We start from the raw sequence: 20,659 nt of genomic DNA on the forward strand, positions 1-20,659 counted from the left end.
ACTTAAAATCAGTTGCAGCAAAGCAATGTTCATTAAATAGCTTTCTCTCTGCCCGGCTGGGAGGTGTTTATCACTGGCTGTTAATATGACTCTCCTCTGTTTTTTGCAACAAAGGGATTTAACTGGGGAGCTGATCATTTCAGTTGCTTTCTCACAGAATCATGAAGATTCCCAGCCATCACCTCCACCCAGTTCACACAGAAGGGGCACTTTGGAGGCCTCTGGTCACAGTCCCAAGGGACCATGACAGGTGCTGCCAAAAGCCAGCTCTGGGACCGGGTGGTAAAGGTCAGGATGCAGAAAGCTTCCATCCCTCAGCACGCTGTGGTGGGGCAGATCCATTTCAGCAGTGTCCTTAAATCTATTGACCCAGGAGAGAAGAGGAGTCAATCTAAGAACAGAAGCTCCGGAAGCAGCTTCTGGAAGAAAGAAAAGGACAGAGAGAGAGAGCAAGCCCAAGTTCTCAAATCAAAAGGGAGCCTTGGATTAAAAAGAACTTAAGTGCAGGTATCTTATGTGACTTCTTTTCTACCCCATCCTGAACTTGCTATATTTAGTTACTGAAAACTTAGTGAAAGTTTAAAGGAAAAACAGTGAATGATATGCTGATTTTTGCACTTTTGATTTTATTTTGGGGTACACCTAACCAAAGGGGCCACATATCACATTTGGCCTTTGAGGGAAGTTTTAGCTCTCCTCCACTTGCAGTTTCTCCCCTTCTCTCCTGACAGAAAAGCCCTTTCCTATTATAATTTTTATTCTCTTTCCTCTAACACTTTAAAACTCCTCTTGGTCTGCTAACTAATGTGAAGAAAAACTTGTCTAAGGCATTTCATTCTTTCCAGCTCATGTCTAGAGACTCACATACCTACTGGTCATTTCTCACCCACAGCACATCTCACCAACCCTAAGAGGTGGGAAACAGAAGGTGCTATGACAGCCACCTCCTGGTGGCACCCAACGGGATATTTAGGTGGTGGTGTATCGGAGCCTGAAGAAACGTTGGGAAACATCTACTCCATGCCCCTACTCCAGGCTAGGGGGCTCAATGAGGAGTCACAGCTACTTAAATGGCTAAGCTATGCTGAGGAGAACTCAGTGCCCTGACTCCTGGCCCAGTTTCTTGCCATACCTCACCAAGGCTCTTTATCTTAGCAGTCAGCCTCACCTTTTCTGTTTAATTTTAGCTTATGAATTTCACATGCAATTCCTTGTATGCTCACTCATCCAGTTAAGTTGTAAAAGACTTAATGGAAACCTAAGATAACCCTGAGGAAACTCCTCACAAGTTCCTTCCAAAACTGGCCATAAAAACAGCTGCACAATATTTTAAGGAGGAAAGGCAGGCTCGGAAAAATGTACAGTGCCCAGCACCCAGTAGAACCATACTAAATGCTGTATTTATTAAACAAAAAAGTATAATTCCATTTTTCTTAAATGTGTGTATATATATATATATAATCAATATAGAAGGACATAAAATAATAATAATGATTATTTCTGGGTGATGGGATTAAGGGTCAATTTTTTTGTTTACTGGATTTTTTGTGTATTGGTTTTTTTGTTTATTTAGGGTCTTTTGTTTAACAGTTTTTCTAAATTCTCAACACTAAACATATATCACAAAAAGAAAAAAGTAAAATTTAGAGTAATTATACCATTTCACTGATTTATTTCTAAATGTTAATACGTATTCAGATGCCTTTTGGGTAATAACTGCTACATTAGCTACATTTAAGGAGCATTTCTCCATGTTGGGCGTTGTATTAAATGCTGTATGTGCATTATCTCATTTAATTCTCATAAGAACCCCATGAGATACAGAGTATGATTCTTATCTCCATTAGCAGAAATAGAGGCTTGGAGAGGTTAAATGGTTTGTCCAAAGTCTCACAGCTCTAAGTCGTGGAACTGAGATTCTAACTAAGGGTTTTCTGACTACTCGGTATGAGATCTTAACTTAGCCCCCAGTTCTTAGGCAGACTTCTTTTTAGAAAATCTCAATTTTTGTAGTCTATTGGCAAATGTAACAGAGCACGCCTGTACCTAAGGCCACACCTACTATATTTATATGGAGGCTATATTTGCAAAATGTAGTAAAATTAAAGTCTGTCCAGTCAAAAATAAAATAATGAATTCTTTGATTAAAAAGAAAAAGCCCCACAAACGAGATGGAGAGGAGAGAAAAGAATGAGTACACCTTTTGATAAAATTAAACTTGCATGAGCCCTTCTCACACTTCCCTTATCAAAAGCCCGAGTCGTAGCTCAACAGGTTAGAACACCATGAGTTTAAATAAAGTAGTAATTTCACACAACTGCTTTATTGTACTGGTTATTGATTTGTTCTGAAAGCATTCTAAGACCCCACGACCCACAAAGCCCTTGCAGCTCTCATCTGTAACACTGTCGTGGCCGACCATCTGTATCATCAAGGCACCTAACTCATCTCCCTGTAGTTTCAGGGTCAGTAGTTCCCACTATTGAAAACCCAGCTTTTTTTCCATGGGTTTATAAATAGGTTGTTTTAAGTGACCCTGAGCTGAAACCAAGCTTACAAGGTGTCAGGCTGGATGCAAGTTTTCTGCTCACCGAAGCTTTAAATTCACTAGACCTGATTTCTAAACACGGCTTAGCACATAGTAGCTAAAACAAATTTTAGTTATAGAGGCATTTCTCTTTAAGTCTAATCCTGCTAATGAAATCCACTTTGCAGGTTCAAAATCTGAGATTTTACTTTGGGGAGAGGTGAGAGAGGATGAGGAAGGTTAAAGTAAAGACATAGTAGGCTCAGTAAAATTCAACCAACCAGAACTTCTGGTTAAATGGATTCCGCAGATGAAGGGCATGCTACTCCCAGGAGAAAAAGGCAAATGATAGAAAACAAATTACACCATGGATTAAATTTTTTTTAACCTTCTAAGCTGTTTCCTTAAGTCAGTAGAGGTTCTGTCTGATCACACATTTTCAAAGCTACAATTCTGAACGGTGATTACTGAAGGATTAGATGACAAGATTTTTAAATAAGCAAATGTCTTAATTATGCACAAGCACTATACTTCTTATGGCAAGAAAGTAGATACTTTATAAACAACATCAACGGCAAAACCAGATTGAAAACAACAGTGAAAGTATGATTGTTATTATTAAGATGTTCAGAAATTAACAGCACTGAATTATATATCTGAATGTCATTAAAAAGGGAAATTTAAGGGTGAATATATGTTACTAGAGTACACATTTTTTTAAAAATCATGAGACTGCACAACACCAAGTTAAACCATGGCCTATAGTTAATAGTACATTTATTAAAATGTGGTATCATCAGTTTTAACAAATGTATCACAGCAAATGCAGGAGTTAATAATAGGACAGTATATGGGAATCCTGTATTTTATGTATGATTGTTCTGTGAACCCACACTTTTTTAATTATACACACATACACACACACACACACATATATGATGCTCAATGATAGTTATGTGTAACTACCATTAAACATTTTCCTCATTAGGCACTTTGCCAATATTTCCTTCTTAAATACTAATGACAACCCTTCCAGACAAACATTACTGTGCCCATTTAACAGGTGAAGAAATTGAGAGTCTAAAGATTAACTTGCTCAAGGCCAGTAAGCTGCAAGATTTAAATTCAGGTCTATCAAATTCAAAAGCCCCCATACTCTTTTTTGTCTCATCATTTGACTCCTTGAGTTTCAGACAAAACCCCTAGTAGTGATGGGGTCTGTCAAAAAGATTTCAATATTTCTAAGCTTTTCCACATCTCACATAAGTGTGAAAGTGAGATTTTAGTCAATTCTTGGCATGTTCATTACAGACATGAGCCCCCTGATTCACCCATTTTTAATAGGACATTGCAAATAATGTCCTGGGATTGTTTGACAAGTATAATCCTGGGAATTATGAAGCTCAAACCCCGAGCATCTTAAGGGGGCCTGCAAGCCTCCCAGGGGGCTAAATGAAGCCAAGGTGCTTTGTCGATGTCCTTATACCTCCTAGAAGGTGACTCTGGGTGTTTGTCTTTGCAAGCTGAAGAGCAAAGCGATAGCAGAAGAGGACAATCTCTCCGGCGAGAGGGAGCAAGTCCACCTCTCTTTGGTGCTCAGGCCATCAGCTCTCCAGCCCTACTTTACTTTGAACTATACTTGGCTTTCCCTGCTTCTTATTCTTCCCCAACTCTTCCTTCTAGTGCCCCATAAATTCATCACCACACAAGGCAAGGTGAAACTAGAGGAAACAGTGGCTCAACACTACATATACTACGTGGATACTGAACATTCCTCTCTGCTTGTAAGTCCTTGTTTGTCAAATAGACACTATTACCTTTACCAGGAAACTCTATTCAAGGTTCTTCAATTGCGTTCAATTTGCCCTCACTACATTGAGCACCGGGGCCCATGTGCTCCCTGCCTCGGAACCTCCTGTACGGGACCATGTGCAAAATTCTGACTGCATCTGCATCCCCACGACGTCTGTCCACAGGTGGCTTACCTTCATGTGGGATTTGAGATTGTCCTTGCGAGCACACCGGAATGGACAGAGCGGACACTGATGACTTTTTAAACCTGTGTGAATCACCATGTGCCGTTTCCAGTAACTCTTCCTTTTTATGACCAAACCACAGATCGGACACTGGAAAGGCTTCCCACTTTCCTCTTCTGAGGCTTGGAAGAAGGAGAAAGAAAGAAAAAAATAAATAAGGAAAACAAAAAGGTACATTGTATCAAACACGTATTCACATGGATTGATATGTAAACAACACTAAAAATGATTTGTTCTTTTCTTGGCAATTCTAAGATTACACCAACGAAGTTTTTTTCCTGTTTTTCTTCAGAAAAAAACCCATATTCATTTAGTTACTTCCAACTGGGTTCCGTTTTCCAAAATCTGATCATCCTACCTTTGTGAAAGTCTTACTTCCAAAGGTCATCACATACTTAGAAAGGCATCTACAAAAGCTGCTTCGCCTGGTTTATGGATCTGTCCTAGCTCAGCACCCAAAGGCACTGCATAAATACAAAGAAGTCTGAATTCAGGGGCCTTGTTTCATGAAGAAAATGGCCAGACCTGAGTCCACATCTGAATTCCTGAACTTAGAAAACAGAAGGAAATAAAGATAAATCAAATGAGACAGAAAATAATGCACTGCTCTATACTGAATACCAAACAGCCATGATAAACTTCACACACTGCACTCCACAGGAGAAAAATTTTTGAATTCCTACTACTTGACTTGTTTAGTTGTGGACTGAGCAGATGCCGTGGCCAATTTAGCCATCAGGGGTTCTTAAGGTCAGGGTTTTTTACCCTCTTATTTTTGTCCCTCTGGTTGCCACAAAAGATACGTGCTGTTTTCCTCTGCACTGCAACTGAGACTTGCTGCCCACTTTGGGAAGAGTTAGAGCCAGGCAGTTAAAAAAGCTTCAGTTTTTCAGGAAAGCAAACAAACCAACTATCTCCTCCAAGTAAACCTAAGATCCCACTCCTCCACCATGCCCAAAAAGATAAATCTCTGCTGTGACATCTCTCCTCTGGCCTATCAACTTACATTGCTCAGGGATACACTGACCTCTGCAACAGAGGATATATGAAATAAAAACAAGTTTTGAGGACCCAGACTTTCTTAACTAGGAGGAATCAGAAATACTTTCTAAGCTGGCTAAATAAATTTTAATACCCTCATAAAATGAAATATATGAAGCATTTTGAAAAATGAACTAGATCTACAGCTGCCAGTGCAGGAATATACCTAAGATAATAGAGTTAGTGAAAAAACTGTATGTCTAGGGTGATTCTACTTCTGTTTTTCAAAAAATTGGAAACAAGTGCTGCTAATGCCATTGGGTGAAAGGTTGAGGGGGAACTTTATGATGGATGGACCAAGCTGAGAAAACCTAAAACTTCAGATCAATCTTAACATCGCTAAACATGGGACAGACACCATATGCCTTCTGACATGCCATCTAGGAAATATTCTTAAAAAAAAAATTAAACCTGGATTCAATCAAGCCTCTATATAACTAGCAGTTTACAGGAGACACAGGTGATAAAGAAACATGTTAAACACACCAAGGGGATGGAATCAGCCAAATTTAAAATATGGGAAATTCCACAGTACAAATGACCCAGTTTCTTCAACAGGTAAATGGCATTTTTAAAAGGAAAGGATTTAGGGTAATAAGAGACTTAAGAGACATACAAAACAATGGAAGGTATGAACCTTATGTGGATCCTGATTTGAACAAAGCAATTGTTAGAAGACACTCCTGAGATAATTGAGGCAATACTGATTATAGCCTGGGTGTTTTGCAATGTTATGGAACAACAGTTAATCCTACTTGATATGATAATAGTATTGTCTTTTATTGGTTATTTTTTTAAGTCCTTACCCACTGGAGATACATATGGAGGTATTTATAAGCAAATGGATATGATGTCTAGGATATGCTTTAAAATACTTGAGCAAAAACAAAAGAGGGTGAGGAGAGGGAAACAATTAAAAAGAAACAAACAATAAATGATATCCTTTTATTTGTATGAAAATTCTGGAAGCATACCCCCAAAACCACTAACTGGTTACATTTGAAGGACTGGGGGTTAAAAGGGGAGGGTCGGGGAGGGAAATTTTGTTTTCATTTTAGTGCCTTCTGTACTTCTTGAATTTTTTAATATACATGTTCCTTTTATAATTTTAAAAGAAATATTCCCAATTGTATAATTTTAAATAATTTCCTTATTTATTAATTGAGTCAACTGAGGCTTCACATGCAAAAGATCACTTAAAATGAACGGAAACTGGAAGGCTTCTGGAATAGTTAGGACATTCCAAAAATGCAGTTTTACTAATACAGGTACAAGCAATCTTAATTGGCCTAACCTAGAAAGAATCCTCTATCAAACAATACACCCTTCAAGTCTGGAAATTCCACTTGGAATGTGTTCCATCATAAGTACTTCTTTTGATTTGGGGGGGTGGGGCTAGAAGAGATTGAAGATTTCCTTTTACTCTAGGAAAAGTTCACTTTGGTGAGTCCTATAAGTAAGCATTTTTATTAACCCACTAAAGCTTTCCTGCAATCTGTTTTGATTGCTTCTGCTGATTTGCAGTCCTATCCCTAATTTTGCCTCCCATTTCCTATCCACTGTCATTTCCACCACCCTGATAGCCTGATCACGATGACTACACACTGAACCACAGACTGGAAGGAAAGAACTGAATCAGGCCTCTAGGTGAGATTATTGTCATAAACTAGAGGGAAAAAAAGATAATGATGTCTATTTGGGGTTATAAGAACATCAAAGTAATATGAAAGAGACATAAACAGGCTGCCTCTGATCCCCATCCTCAGGAGGTGTTTTCCACCATCTAAACCTTAACCTGCCTAATTTTACAGAACTGTTCTGGGAAAGGAAAACAAACCTGAGATGTCCACCACTGTCCTGAGATGTCAGGGCACAGCTGAGAAGGCAATAAAAAGGCATTAAGGAGAACATGAACATTGCCACCTTCCTTAGCCACCATGCCATGCCTATCGTGACCACTGTGATTCCCATTCTTTTGGACACCACTGCCCCTACGCAGTCTCCTATTCTGTGTTTTAAATGTAGTACAGACTACACTACGTTAAGCCTTCTATATTTGCATTACACATAAACCTATTTTATTTTTGGAGCTATGAGTCCTTGGTTGTAATTAATACCAAATTACATATGAATGGAGGACAAATTAATTTGTGTGTCCTTGGATTGGCTGGGAAAAAATTTGAGTTCTCATAATGGAGAGAAACTAACTTCAAGAAACATCATCGAATGGAATGGCTACACAATTAAAGTTATACGAAATGTTTAACTGATCATGGCAGGAAAGAAAGGGAACCGAAGCCAAGTTATAAAAGTAACAAGAATCCAATGACAAATTTTGAAATTTGGCCAGTAATCTCCCCCAGCTAACATTTGAATTTTTGTCTGTTCAAGAAAGAAATTTCAAAATTTAGTAGGACTCCCTCTTAGAGCGGGGAGGAAGCAAGGATGTATTCTATTTCTTAGGCCAAAAGAACTATTTTCAGGGAACTGACAGATGTAAATTTCACTCCAATTTAGAGCCTAAGGAAATATGACCACTTCCTCAGAATTAACCACACGTTCTTGAGGCAAAAGGATTGAAATGTTCCTAATTTTACCTAGCTTGCAACAGCCTGATAACTTTCTCCCAAATATATCACTAGCTAGTTAGTATTCCTGCAAATAAAACTAAATTCCAACAAATGTTAACGAACTCAGTGGGATGGATAGCCACTAATTTGCTTCTTTGGAGAAAACATGTTCCCTTTACAGGCAATAATATTATTGGGATAAAAGAGATAATAAATATGTGTAAATTACCTGGCACACAATAAATGGAAGTTACTTGAAACAGTGGTTGCTGTAGACATAGAAGGGTCAATAAATCCTAGTCATACCCTCCAAAGCTGAAAGCTCACCATCAGAGCAGAGGTAAATTTAAACAACTGACAATGCATAATAAATAGACAGCTCATGGCCTGGCATACTTTGTACTTTGTCACTGGGACCAAGGTGAAATGAAGGTGCGAGAATCTACTACACTGCTCAGGTACAACTGGGCACAGCCTAGATGGAACCTGAGGCCAGATTCAGCTCAGCCAGGTAAAAGAGAGACCTAGAAGGGGAGAGGAAGAAGAGGATGGAGGCAATAGGATTGAATTGGCTGGGGCAGGGCCTGGAAGTCCTTACCTTTGTATTTCCAGCACCCAAAACAGTGCTGGGTACAGATGACTCCATAAATGTGTGTTGGACTCTAATGACACTAAGTGGAAAGGGATGGGTCAAGAAAATAGAGAAAAGTGGAACAAGTGCTGGGAATGGAAGAAAAGATGCAAGAGGCTGCCAGTAAGTCAGTCCCAATGGAACAAACATTAGCCCAAGAGTGCATGCTTTTCACATAGTAACTTAACTCACATCCTAAATGAACGAATGGATGTATGAACAGATAGATGTTCGTGCACTTATATCTCACCTCTTTTCAAAAATGAACTTGAAGCAACTTACAATAAAAATGCACACAGTGCGACTTACGTCATTAATAAAGTACAAGGACATATGTTGAACTATTTACACCATCTTACAAGATCTGCCCAAAGCACAGATAGTCTTATGGGAGGTTCGAGGGTGAATTTTAAAAAGCAACATGTTTACTTCAAAAATAGAAATTATTTTTTTAATATTAGTTTTGAGTAAATAGAGTTAAAGACTTTGTAGTATTTACAAGCAAAAAAATTTAGAACAGGAAGAATCTTGGAGATAATCTCCAACTGGATTAGGTTATAGATCAGCAAACAGAGGCAATATACTTAAAGGCCCACAGCTAGTTACTGGCAGGGTCGGAATGAGAGCCAACATCTGAACTTCTGGTTTGGTGCCTGACCCTACTGTATGTACATAAATCTAGAAAGCAACAACCAAAAAACTTTGTTGGGTTTAAAAAAAAATCGCCGAGGGTTTGAGCAACTTAATTGCTTTAACTCAAGGTAGGCGTTTTTAAAACAAGTGCAATTATTTTGTAGGATTTGAAATCAAACTTACTCTTGTAAGATGTGGCTATTTGCAGAAAACCAAGATAATTTGCAAGTGGGTAGCTTCTGTATACAGAGCTTACCATACACATCAAAGGAGCCCAAAGTGCCAGTCTCTCCCAGGTGTACAAAACCTGAACATCATCACCATTTGCGCTTTAAAGCTACTAACAACTGGGGCATATATCTGTATAGAATTACCCATCTTCCCTTTTAATACAATACCTGAATTTAATATATTTTAATAGAATACCTTAGGCATGCCTTTCAAATGCTATTTCTGGGCAACAAAAAACTGTTAGCAAGGGATATCAATAGTGTATCTGCAAGACTGTTATTGATGCTGACATTATCGATGCATATATTAACAAATGACTAAAAAGTCTGATATCTACACCAGTCTATGTTTACATCATTGGGGAAAATATCACTGGAATCAGCAGCAGATCATTGTGAATCTTGATTAAAAAGTGAATTTTCTAAACAAATTTATGCATGTGGTCATTTCCAGATTGTGACTATCATAGCCACAGACAAGTGGGAGTATCACAAAAGGTAAACTTCTGGACTTGCAATGATTTTGCAACAATTTTCATAACATCACATGAATATGAAAGAAAACAGCAGCCAGAAAACCCATATCTATTTACCCAGGAGATTTTCTGAGTCCCTCAGCTCTATGAAACCAGCTTGCTTCTAAGTAGATTTAAATTTTATGCAGTAAAATAAGATGTTTTGGAGACCTTCTCTCTGAAGTTCTCCTTGTTTCTTTTAACAAGGAGCCTGGCATCCTAGGAATCTTGTTGGCCTTCTACAGGGCAGCTGAAACTTTGTCTTTAAAATAAAAACCATTTATTTTATTCTTAGCTTCAACAGAACAGTAGCTTCAAAAGGAACTGAGCCAGTGTGTGACATTTATCTTTATGGCAAACAGATCTACTCTTGTCTCTACTGGGCCCACCTTTAGAGGGAGAGCGTAGCATGTGCTGGGGGCTCAGGGTTGCATGAAAGCAACCTCTTCCTTAAGTGTCACATCTCTCTTGTTGGGGAGAAAGACTATGGAGTGGTGGACTCCTTAAGGACTTAAATACACCAGGACTTAGTAACAACTGAATCCTGTTCAAAAAAGATGAAGAAGGCCAGATGTAAAAGACATTTTCTTTTTCATGGTTTGACCTTCCCTTGACCTAAAGAAGGTCAAAGAAATTCTGGAGTCTAAATTACTAAATACGGGATCAGCTTTTCTAGCATGTAGCTTCTTGTAACTCTAGAATCAACTTTATATGCTTTTTTGTAACATTTTGAGAAATAGCTTTAAATTTTTAGCCCTGGTTGAAATCAGGATGGTGTGCAGTTTATTTCTGTGGCTTTTAAAAGTCTGTTTATGTAAGTCATTAGGCAACAGAAACTCCTTCGCTGCAGAGAGTTCTCAATTTACCTATCTATTTTAAATTAAACTAAGATTTCTTTCTTAAGTAAAGGAAAAAAATAATGAGAAATGTTTAGAAGCGTGGTGACAGCTCACACCACATTCCCATAATGCTTTTTAGGTGGAGCGAGTTACATCAGAATCCAGCCCCCAGTCTCCCTGAAACCAACAGTATAATGGGTGAATGTGGAGGAGAGGGAAGGCAGAGACCCACCTTCCCTTCCAGTCCTCCGATTCAAAAACCAGTGATCCTAGTAACACCAAATCATCTCTCCACAATATAAAGACTGACAACAAAATTAGGTATTACATCAACTCCTTAACCAATAATCTAACTAGGATGATGGGAAGCAATGACATTTGCTTTAGCTGAAAAGGGAACCAAGCATTCCCTCTCCTATTTCCAAATCATGCTAGAATAAACAGAACTTGAATTTAGGACAAGTCTACATGAATACTTGGAACATTTTTCAAGGGGCAATTTCAAAAGCCCTCATGTTTTTCTTTGCAGCAATCTTTCCTTTTGCATGAGTTTTACATAATATATTATTTTTTATACAATTGCTCTGTCCATGTAGATGCTTCATTAGGTCTTGGACTGTGGTCAGAGGCATGGGTAGAGCAGGGCAGCATAAGATACAAGTCAATCAGCTAGGGGTTGTATAGACTAAACCTAAGAAGTTCTTTTCTCTCCCCTTTCAATTTGAATAATTTGAACATTGACTGCTAAAATATTGCTTCAGCAAAAGAATAAATTCAGTGAAAAGAAAATTTAAAGAAGATTTCTTATAGCTCTCCAATATTAAATTCTATTGAATGTAGCCACAGCCCAAATGCATTTAAATCAAAAAAGGAAACAAACAAAAATCTGCTCTACACTGGAAGCTCATGATCTCTTTCTCATTTTTGCATACATCTAGTCACTTGAATTTTGAAAACACTTTACTTCATAACTCTTGTTGATGATCATGAAACCACTTTAAAATGACAGTCTCTACGGTTTGGCCTTCATGAAGCATAGTTTTATCAGCCGCAGTTTTTTCCCAAGTCTTCAGCATACTAAAGTTTATTATTAATTTTAAATAAGTTTTTCTAAGTAGTTAATTTCTAAACAAGTTTACATTGTAAAGCCTACTTGTACACTTATTCAACAACCAGATAAAGAGAATATTTATAAAATTACACTTTACACACATCCATATCCATCTCATTCTATTGCTACCCCTACACAATTTTCTATAAATCAGGAGTGATTTATTCCACTGCAAAATTACCTAGCGCCCTCTGCTCGTCTCCTTGTTTCTGAATTTTAGCCATTTCTCTCCTTTTTTTCACCAGATGGCACGTGAGAAGTGAGAAGAAATTAAACTCAGAATTGATAAACATTTCAGGATTCTACTGATACTTCAGAAACTTTGAATCATAAAAGTCCCAGACACCCATTTTCCTCATTCTATTCTGCTGTTTACAAAAGTTTTAAAATAATTATAATTACTGCATATAGCTCCCTTAGCAATTTAAATGGAAATTTCTCATAAATGCATCTAATCAATAATAGCTCTGATTGTTCAGTCAATTATTGATTATTCCAAGCACTTATCATCAATGTTGGGCAAATAATCAAAAGTTGGCTAGACACATGCAGCGGCAGCTTTTATACTGAAGTGGACGTGCACAGCCTACTTCCGGTTCCAGTCTGGCAGGATATCCTTCAAAGACATTTGAAACTCCGCGTATACATCCCTGGAAACATGAATTCATCATGCACACAATTTGAAAACAAACCAGAACTAGAAATGATGTTTCCATTCTAAGAACTCAAGTGACTAAATTTCTCCCTCAGATGAATAATTTGGCATGCCAAGGCTCTATAGGATAGCGACTTCTCCTTTGGAATGACTGCCCCCACAAGAAATCTTACATTTCAAATTTTCCACATGCTTGTTCCTTCAGAAGCTGATAGGATATGAAGAAAATAAAGCATCTGAAGAAGCTGATAGGATATGAAGAAAATAAAGCATCTGAAGGAAATGCTTTGATTATGGTTGACAATATTTTTTGAGTTCTTAGATGATAAGAAATTATAGAAGAATGGGATAAGTTAAAAAGGCTTAAATTCCACAAAAAAAGTTAATAAAAACGCTAACATGAAAGTATATACTGTGATAAATTAGGGCAGAGTAGTTACTGATTACACAAAAGTCCATTTGTGATGGAAGCAGCAGGAGGATGGGCTCTCCCTTGTCCACTATTTCAAAAGAAGTGGGTTTTTTTCCCCTATGTTCAGTGATGCCATGCACTCCCTGACAAAGATTCTTTGATCTTCTCCCATTAAATATCTCTCGTATGGACCTAGCCTGAACTCAGTAAAAAAAAAAAAAAAATAGTTTATATGAAAGTGAGGAGAACTGTATGTGTCTAAGCTTATTCATTAGCCTTCAAAAATGAAGCTATTTGTGAAGTCTTTGTGTAACACATACATGAAAGACTATTACACTGCTTACTTAAGAGTATTTTGTGGTACTTCTGCTTTTTTATTCATGCCTCAGATCAGATGGGGAACCCAAATGAATAAGGCAATGAATAAGACAATACAATTTGCAGTCAAAAAGACTTGACAGGTTGGTTGAAATAAAAGATTCCATACCTGAATTGGAGGGTTTAGAAACTCTTCCCTTAGGAACCGGGAGTAACAATAATTCCAAAGATTGTGGCGGTGGTGGTGGAGGTGGTGGCGGTGGCGGTGGTGGGGTTACTTTTTCTTGCTTTTTCTCTGAAGGCGGTAGTGGTAGAGGATCCTCAGGCACCAGTGATGATTTCTCAGCGAGAAGGCTCCCCGCAGCCCTTGCAGCCACCTCTTTCAGAAGAGCTGCTGAGGAGGTCATAGAAGCCAGGGAAAGGAAAGAGCTGGCTGGAGGTGGGTGCTCCTGGCCAGGCGTCAAACTTCTCTCACTGACTTTCTTTGACAAAGCTGCCAACGTGGAACTGGCTGACTGAGAACTAAAAGGGGAAGAAAAGGACTCAAATCGCATGGTCTCCTCAGTCCTGGTGAGAGATTTGTCCTGAAGAACAGCATTGGCTGCAGCTTTCAGTTTGAGAATGGCTGAATCAGGGGACAAGCCGCAGGTGGTGGTTGAGTTGGGCAACCACTTACCTTGATTCCATATAAAAAGGTTACTTGGAGTGTATTGGTCATTCTGTTCCTGCTTCTCAGCCAACTTCCTGGCAAGAACGCTGAGCTGTTGGGCATGGTGGGATGGTGGCGAAAAGGAGAGATTCGAGCCGAGGTTTACTGGGGACTCCACTCTGCCATTGGCTGTGGCTGTGGCATCAAGTTTGAGAGAACCAGCCTCCAGCAGCCGCCTCAAGTTGCTGCTCAGGGGCTTATTGGAGCCTGGGGGGTCATCTTCACACAAAGAAGACACACCAGGGGAAAGGTGATCTTGACACTGCAGTGAGTCTCTGAGGATGTCACCATCAAGAGCTACCAGTTCCAAAGTGTGACTGCTGGGGGTCGCGCTTCCCAAGGAAGTGTCGGGGGAAGTGGACTGCTCTTGGATCCGGTCCTCCAGAGACAACTTATAGTTCTCCTGGACTTCTCCATAGGAGGCTTCTGACGGAGTCTCTGAAGAGTTTCCATACCAATGCTCTCCTTCGCTGAATTCTCCCTCTGCTTCTTCCTGCCTACTAACATCTGGGGGAATTAAGAAGATAAAGTTTACTCCCAAAGTGAACAATAAGCGAGTCTTGAGACATTCAAATGGGGTTGTTAGCATGCTTCCTTCTTCCCTTCTACTCAAGGACCAAAAGAAAGCAATGTTAATAGAAGACCTGGTGCTGAATCAGAGACTTAGCATGAGCCTGAAAAAGGTAAAAATGCTAAACAACCAAAGGTAGAAACATACCCACTTACTACATAGATTAATTTTTCTAATTATTACTTTGGGATTAATTAAAATGGGAAGGGAACAAAGAGAGAAATGGATGTGGTAAGAAGTAATTGGATGATGCAACTTATTTTCAGTGACTGAAGAAATGGAAAAAAGCTTATTCATATTTTAAGAATCAGCATGATGCCTTTAGTATGGTGTCAGAATTAGAGAGGCAGCACAGAACAATGGGAGAACATCGGGTGTGAGATACAAGGAAAGACAGTGGCAACCCACTTCCCCACTTTCTAATTCCATGGCCTCAGGTGAGTCACTTAGCTGGTTTGAGACTCTATTTCAAGGAATTAATAGTACACCAATGTTCATAGAAGTATTATTCACCATAGCCAAAGGTGAAAGTAGGCCAAGTGTCCATCAACAGAGGAAGGGATAAACAAAATGCAGTAAGTACATACAATGGAATATTATTCAGCTGTAAAAAAAGAATGAAGTTCTGATTCATGCTGTAATATGGATGAATGTTGAAGATCTCATGTTGAGTGAGAGAAACCAGATACAAAAGGATAGAAATTGTATGACTTCTGTTATTTGAAATAACTAGAATATTCAAATTCAGACATACAGAAAGAAGAGTACAGTTTACCAGAAGCGGGGTGGGGGGATGGGGAGTTAATGCATGACAGGTGCAGGGCTCCCGTTTGGGGTGATGGAAAAGTTTTGGTTATTGATGGTGGCTTATGGTAGCACAACACTGTAAATGTGATTAATGCCACGAACTGTAGGCTTGAGAGTGGTTGGGGTAGGAAACTTCAGGTTTATGTTACCACAATTTTTAAAAAGTAGAATAAAAAGACAATGACAGTTAAATGCAATAATGATCTTGGACTGCATCTAACAGTGGAGTAAATGTCCAAAGGACATTATTGGGACAACTGAAACAATTGGACTATTGACTGTATGCTTTATATCAGTGTTAAATTTCTTGAACTAGATAACTGTACTTAATGTGGTTACATAAGTGAATAACCTTATTCTTAGGAAATCCACATGCAAGTATTAAGTGTTCAAGAAGCATAATATATGCAGTCTACTCTCAAATGTTTAAAAGATAGACAGATAATATGACACCGAAGATACAGATAGTTATGATGTTATTTAGGTAATAATGATAGATACAGAGAGATAGATATAGATAGATGATAGAAATAGTGATGATAAATGATAGATATTGATAGAGATGATGGATATAGATAGATTAAGAGACAGATAGAGATCGATTAGATAGATAGATAGGATAGATAGAATGATACAGTAAATTTGACAAAATGTCAAAAGTTGATAAATATGGGTATCTGGGTAGGGGGGTATATTGGAGTTCCTTGTACTGTTTTTGTATTATTTCTGCAACTTCCCTGTAAGTTTGAAACTATTCCAAAATAAAAAGTTCTTTTTAAAGATGCCATTAATTAAAAAGTTGATCAAAAAATAGAAATAATACCTGCCTAACCCACTTACCCTGTTGTTATGAAGCTTAAATCAGAATAAGCAAGTGACCACATTTTGAAAACAGTCAAGTACTATATAAAAATCAGACCTCATCAGCACACACTATGCACATTACTGATTTTTTTAAGTGATGATCTCTCCCATACTAGTCATGCTGACTTATTTGAATCTCCGGTCCCCAGTTCCAATCACCAATATGCCTGGCATCTCAATACAGACAGTGAGGAATTTGTTCTCTCACTTCACTAACAGTCCCCTTTAATTATTTCCTATTCATTAATTCATCGATTGACCCACCACTACCACTCCCCCCACCCCCACTACCCACCGGTCAGTTGAGACTCCGTGCCATTCCAGGAGGACTCTGAACTCTGCCACTTGTCCACCTCAGCTCATGATATTCCTTTTACCAGAAAACCTGCCTGTCCAATCCTATTCATCCTCCAAGACCCAGCTCAAATGTCTTCTTCATGATTCTCCCTAGAACTCTCAATCAGAGTCAATCTCTCCTCTTTCATTCATTCACTCATTCAGCATTTTATGGAGTACGTGCTACATGCTGGGCATTGTCCTCGATGCTAGGAACACATCCGTGAACAAAACAAAGATCCCTGCCCTCTTGGAATTTACATTCTAGTGGCAGAGGATAGATGTTAAACAGACAAAAATAATAAATTAGTAGTCCCTATGATATGCCAAAAGGTGATAAGGGCTATGGAAAAAACGTGAAGCAACTGAAGGAGGATTCGGGGGTGACTGGGAAGAGGTGACTTTTGTGACTTTAATAGGGTGGTCAGGGTGGGCCTCATTGAGGTGGTGACATTTGAGCAGAGACTTGAAAGAAGTGAGGGAGTTGGCCAAATAGCTATCTCAGGGAGGGTAATCCATGCAGACGAGTCACTGTAAAGGTCTTGCTGTAGGAACATGCCTGGCAGGTCCATGAAACATCAAAGAAGCCAGTGTGGGTGCGCTGGAGTGAGTGAGGCTCAGAGCTGTAGAGAAGGAGGTCAGAGGAGTAACAAGAGTGTTGAGGTGGGTGTGCATGTGTACGGTGGTGAGGGGGCTGTGCAGGTCAGGAGAACATCGTAAACTACTGAAAGGTCTGTTGCATCTGGTGAAATGGGGAACCACTAGAGGGTTGGGGCAGGGGGAGTGATATGATGTGACTTACATTTTCAAAGGATTATTCTGGCTGCTGTGTGGGAAACAGACGGCAGATACAAGGGTGGGAGCAGGGCCCAGCTACAAGGTTGGAACCCAAGTGAGGGATGATGGAGGCTCTGCTCAAGTTGATTGCAGGTGACCAGATTCTGTGTATATTTTCAACGCAGAGCAAGCATTCCCATGTTTTGTGAATAATGATTTTTCTTCACTCAAAATTATCTGTCTATTCTCAGTTTCTCTTCTAAAATGGTACACCCTTGAGGGCAGGGATTGTGTTATTATCTACATATCTCACATCATGCTTAGCACAATGTCTGGACCCTCATAGACTTTAAAAAAATATTTAGGGATTGAGCCAAAATTCCTCATTGTGCCCAAATATGCCATATAACATACTGTTTCTCTTCTGAATAGCTAGAATTAGAAATGCACGAACTACACACTAATACATTGATCTTCCCATGCTATGTAGAGAAGAAATGTCACAAATGACAGGTTCTTTTTCACTAAGCTAATGTTCTGCAATGCTTTCCTGAGATTATGTATTAAGTTATCAAGAAAATGTAAAATATCAAATGAAATCTGCTGGGGAAAAAAAAAGATAAAATTAAATTTTCTCTTTTTAAAAAGTCTAGTTCTGAGGCGGGGCAAGATGGCAGTCTGGTGAGCTGTATGTTTTAGTTACTCCTCCAGGAAAGTAGGTAAAAAGCCAGGAACTGCGTGGACTGGACACCACAGAGCAATCTGTCTTTGGGCATACTTCATACAACACTCATGAAAACGTGGAACTGCTGAGATCAGCGAAATCTGTAAGTTTTTGCGGCCAGGGGACCCGCGCCCCTCCCTGCCAGGCTCAGTCCCGGGGGAGGAGGGGCTGTCAGCTCCAGGAAGGAGAAGGGAGAATTGCAGTGGCTGCTCTCATCGGAAACTCATTCTACTGATTCAAACTCCAACCATAGATAGACTGAGGCCAGACACCAGAGACTCTGAGAGCAGCCAGCCCAGCAGAGAGGAGACGGGCATAGAAGGAAAACAACACGAGAAGCTCCAAAGTAAAAGCAGAGGATTTTTGGAGTTCTGGTGAACACAGAAAGAGGAAGGGCGGAGATCAGGCCTTGAGGCGCATATGCAAATCCCGAAGCAAGGCTGATCTCTCTGCCCAGGGCACCTTTCCTTAATGGCCCTGGTTGCTTTGTCTATTAGCATTTCAATAACCCATTAGATCTCTGAGGAGGGCTGTTTTGTTTTTTTTTTTTTTTTTTTTAAATCCTTTTTGCTTTTTCTAAAACAATTACTCTAAGAAGCTCAATACAGAAAGCTTCAAAGAATTGAAATTTGGGCACCTCAAGTCAAGAGCAGAAATAAGAGAGCTCTGAGACAAAAGGCAATAATCCAGTGGCTGAGAAAATTCACTAAACAACACAACTTCCCAAGAAAAGGGGGGTGTCCGCTCACAGCCACCATCCTGGTGGACAGGAAACACTCCTGCCCATCGCCAGCCCCATAGCCCAGAGCTGCCCCAGACAACCCAGTGTGACGGAAGTGCTTCAAATAACAGGCACACACCACAAAACTGGGCGTGGACATTAGCCTTCCCTGCAACCTCAGCTGAATGTCCCAGAGCTGGGAAGGGGGAGCAGTGTGAATTAACAGAGCCCCATTCAGCCATCATTTGAGCAGACTGGGAGCCTCCCAACACAGCCCAGCAGCCCAGAACTGCCCTGGGGGGACGGCACTCACCTGTGACATAGCACAGTCATCCCTCAACAGAGGACCCGGGGTGCACAGCCTGGAAGAGGCGCCCACTTGCAAGTCTCAGGAGCCATACGCCAATACCAAAGACTTGTGGGTCAGTGGCAGAGACAAACTGTGGCAGGACTGAACTGAAGGATTAGACTATTGCAGTAGCTTTAAAACTCTAGGATCATCAGGGAGATTTGATTGTTAGGGCCACCCCCCCTCCCCGACTGCCCAGAAACACGCCCCACATACAGGGCAGGCAACACCAACTACACACGCAAGCTTGGGACACCAATTGGGCCCCACAAGACTCACTCCCCCACTCACCAAAAAGGCTAAGCAGGGGAGATCTGGCTTGTGGAGAACAGGTGGCTCGTGGACGCCACCTGCTGGTTAGTTAGAGAAAGTGTACTCCACGAAGCTGTAGATCTGATAAATTAGAGATAAGGACTTCAACTGGTCTACAAACCCTAAAAGAACCCTATCAAGGACAGCAAATGCCACGAGGCCAAAAACAACAGAAAATTATAAAGCATATGAAAAAACTAGACGATATGGATAACCCAAGCCCAAGCACCCAAATCAAAAGACCAGAAGAGACACACCTAGAGCAGCTACTCAAAGAACTAAAGACGAACAATGAGACCCTAGTACGGGATATGAAGGAAATCAAGAAGACCCTAGAAGAGCATAAAGAAGACATTGCAAGACTAAATAAAAAAATGGATGATCTTATGGAAATTAAAGAAACTGTTGACCAAATTAAAAAGATTCTGGACACTCATAGTACAAGACTAGAGGAAGTTGAACAACGAATCAGTGACCTGGAAGATGACAGAAGGGAAAATGAAAGCATAAAAGAAAGAATGGGGAAAAAAATTGAAAAACTCGAAATGGACCTCAGGGATATGATAGATAATATGAAACGTCCGAATATAAGACTCATTGGTGTCCCAGAAGGGGAAGAAAAGGGTAAAGGTCTAGGAAGAGTATTCAAAGAAATTGTTGGGGAAAACTTCCCAAATCTTCTAAACAACATAAATACACAAATCATAAATGCTCAGCGAACTCCAAATAGAATAAATCCAAAAAAACCCACTCCGAGACATATACTGATCACACTGTCAAACATAGAAGAGAAGGAGCAAGTTCTGAAAGCAGCAAGAGAAAAGCAATTCACCACATACAAAGGAAACAGCATAAGACTAAGTAGTGACTACTCAGCAGCCACCATGGAGGCGAGAAGGCAATGGCACGATATATTTAAAATTCTGAGAGAGAGGAATTTCCAGCCAAGAATACTTTATCCAGCAAAGCTC

General features: G+C 39.7%; 1 protein-coding gene across 7 annotated transcripts in view; it reads right to left on the reverse strand.

The window, feature by feature from the left end:
- Positions 1-20,659, reverse strand: part of ZNF827 (zinc finger protein 827) — a 177,506-nt gene that overhangs the window by 123,713 nt on the left and 33,134 nt on the right. For all 7 annotated transcript variants that reach the window (XM_037830750.1, XM_037830753.1, XM_037830755.1 and 4 more), the window contains exons 2-3: positions 13,688-14,734; positions 4,513-4,685 (exon numbers count right to left, since the gene is read on the reverse strand). In XM_037830750.1, coding sequence (XP_037686678.1) covers positions 4,513-4,685; positions 13,688-14,734 — 1,220 coding nt within the window. The remainder of the gene's footprint in view (positions 1-4,512; positions 4,686-13,687; positions 14,735-20,659) is intronic.

This window comes from Choloepus didactylus, chromosome 3, assembly GCF_015220235.1.
Source record: "Choloepus didactylus isolate mChoDid1 chromosome 3, mChoDid1.pri, whole genome shotgun sequence".
NCBI lineage: Eukaryota > Metazoa > Chordata > Mammalia > Pilosa > Megalonychidae > Choloepus > Choloepus didactylus.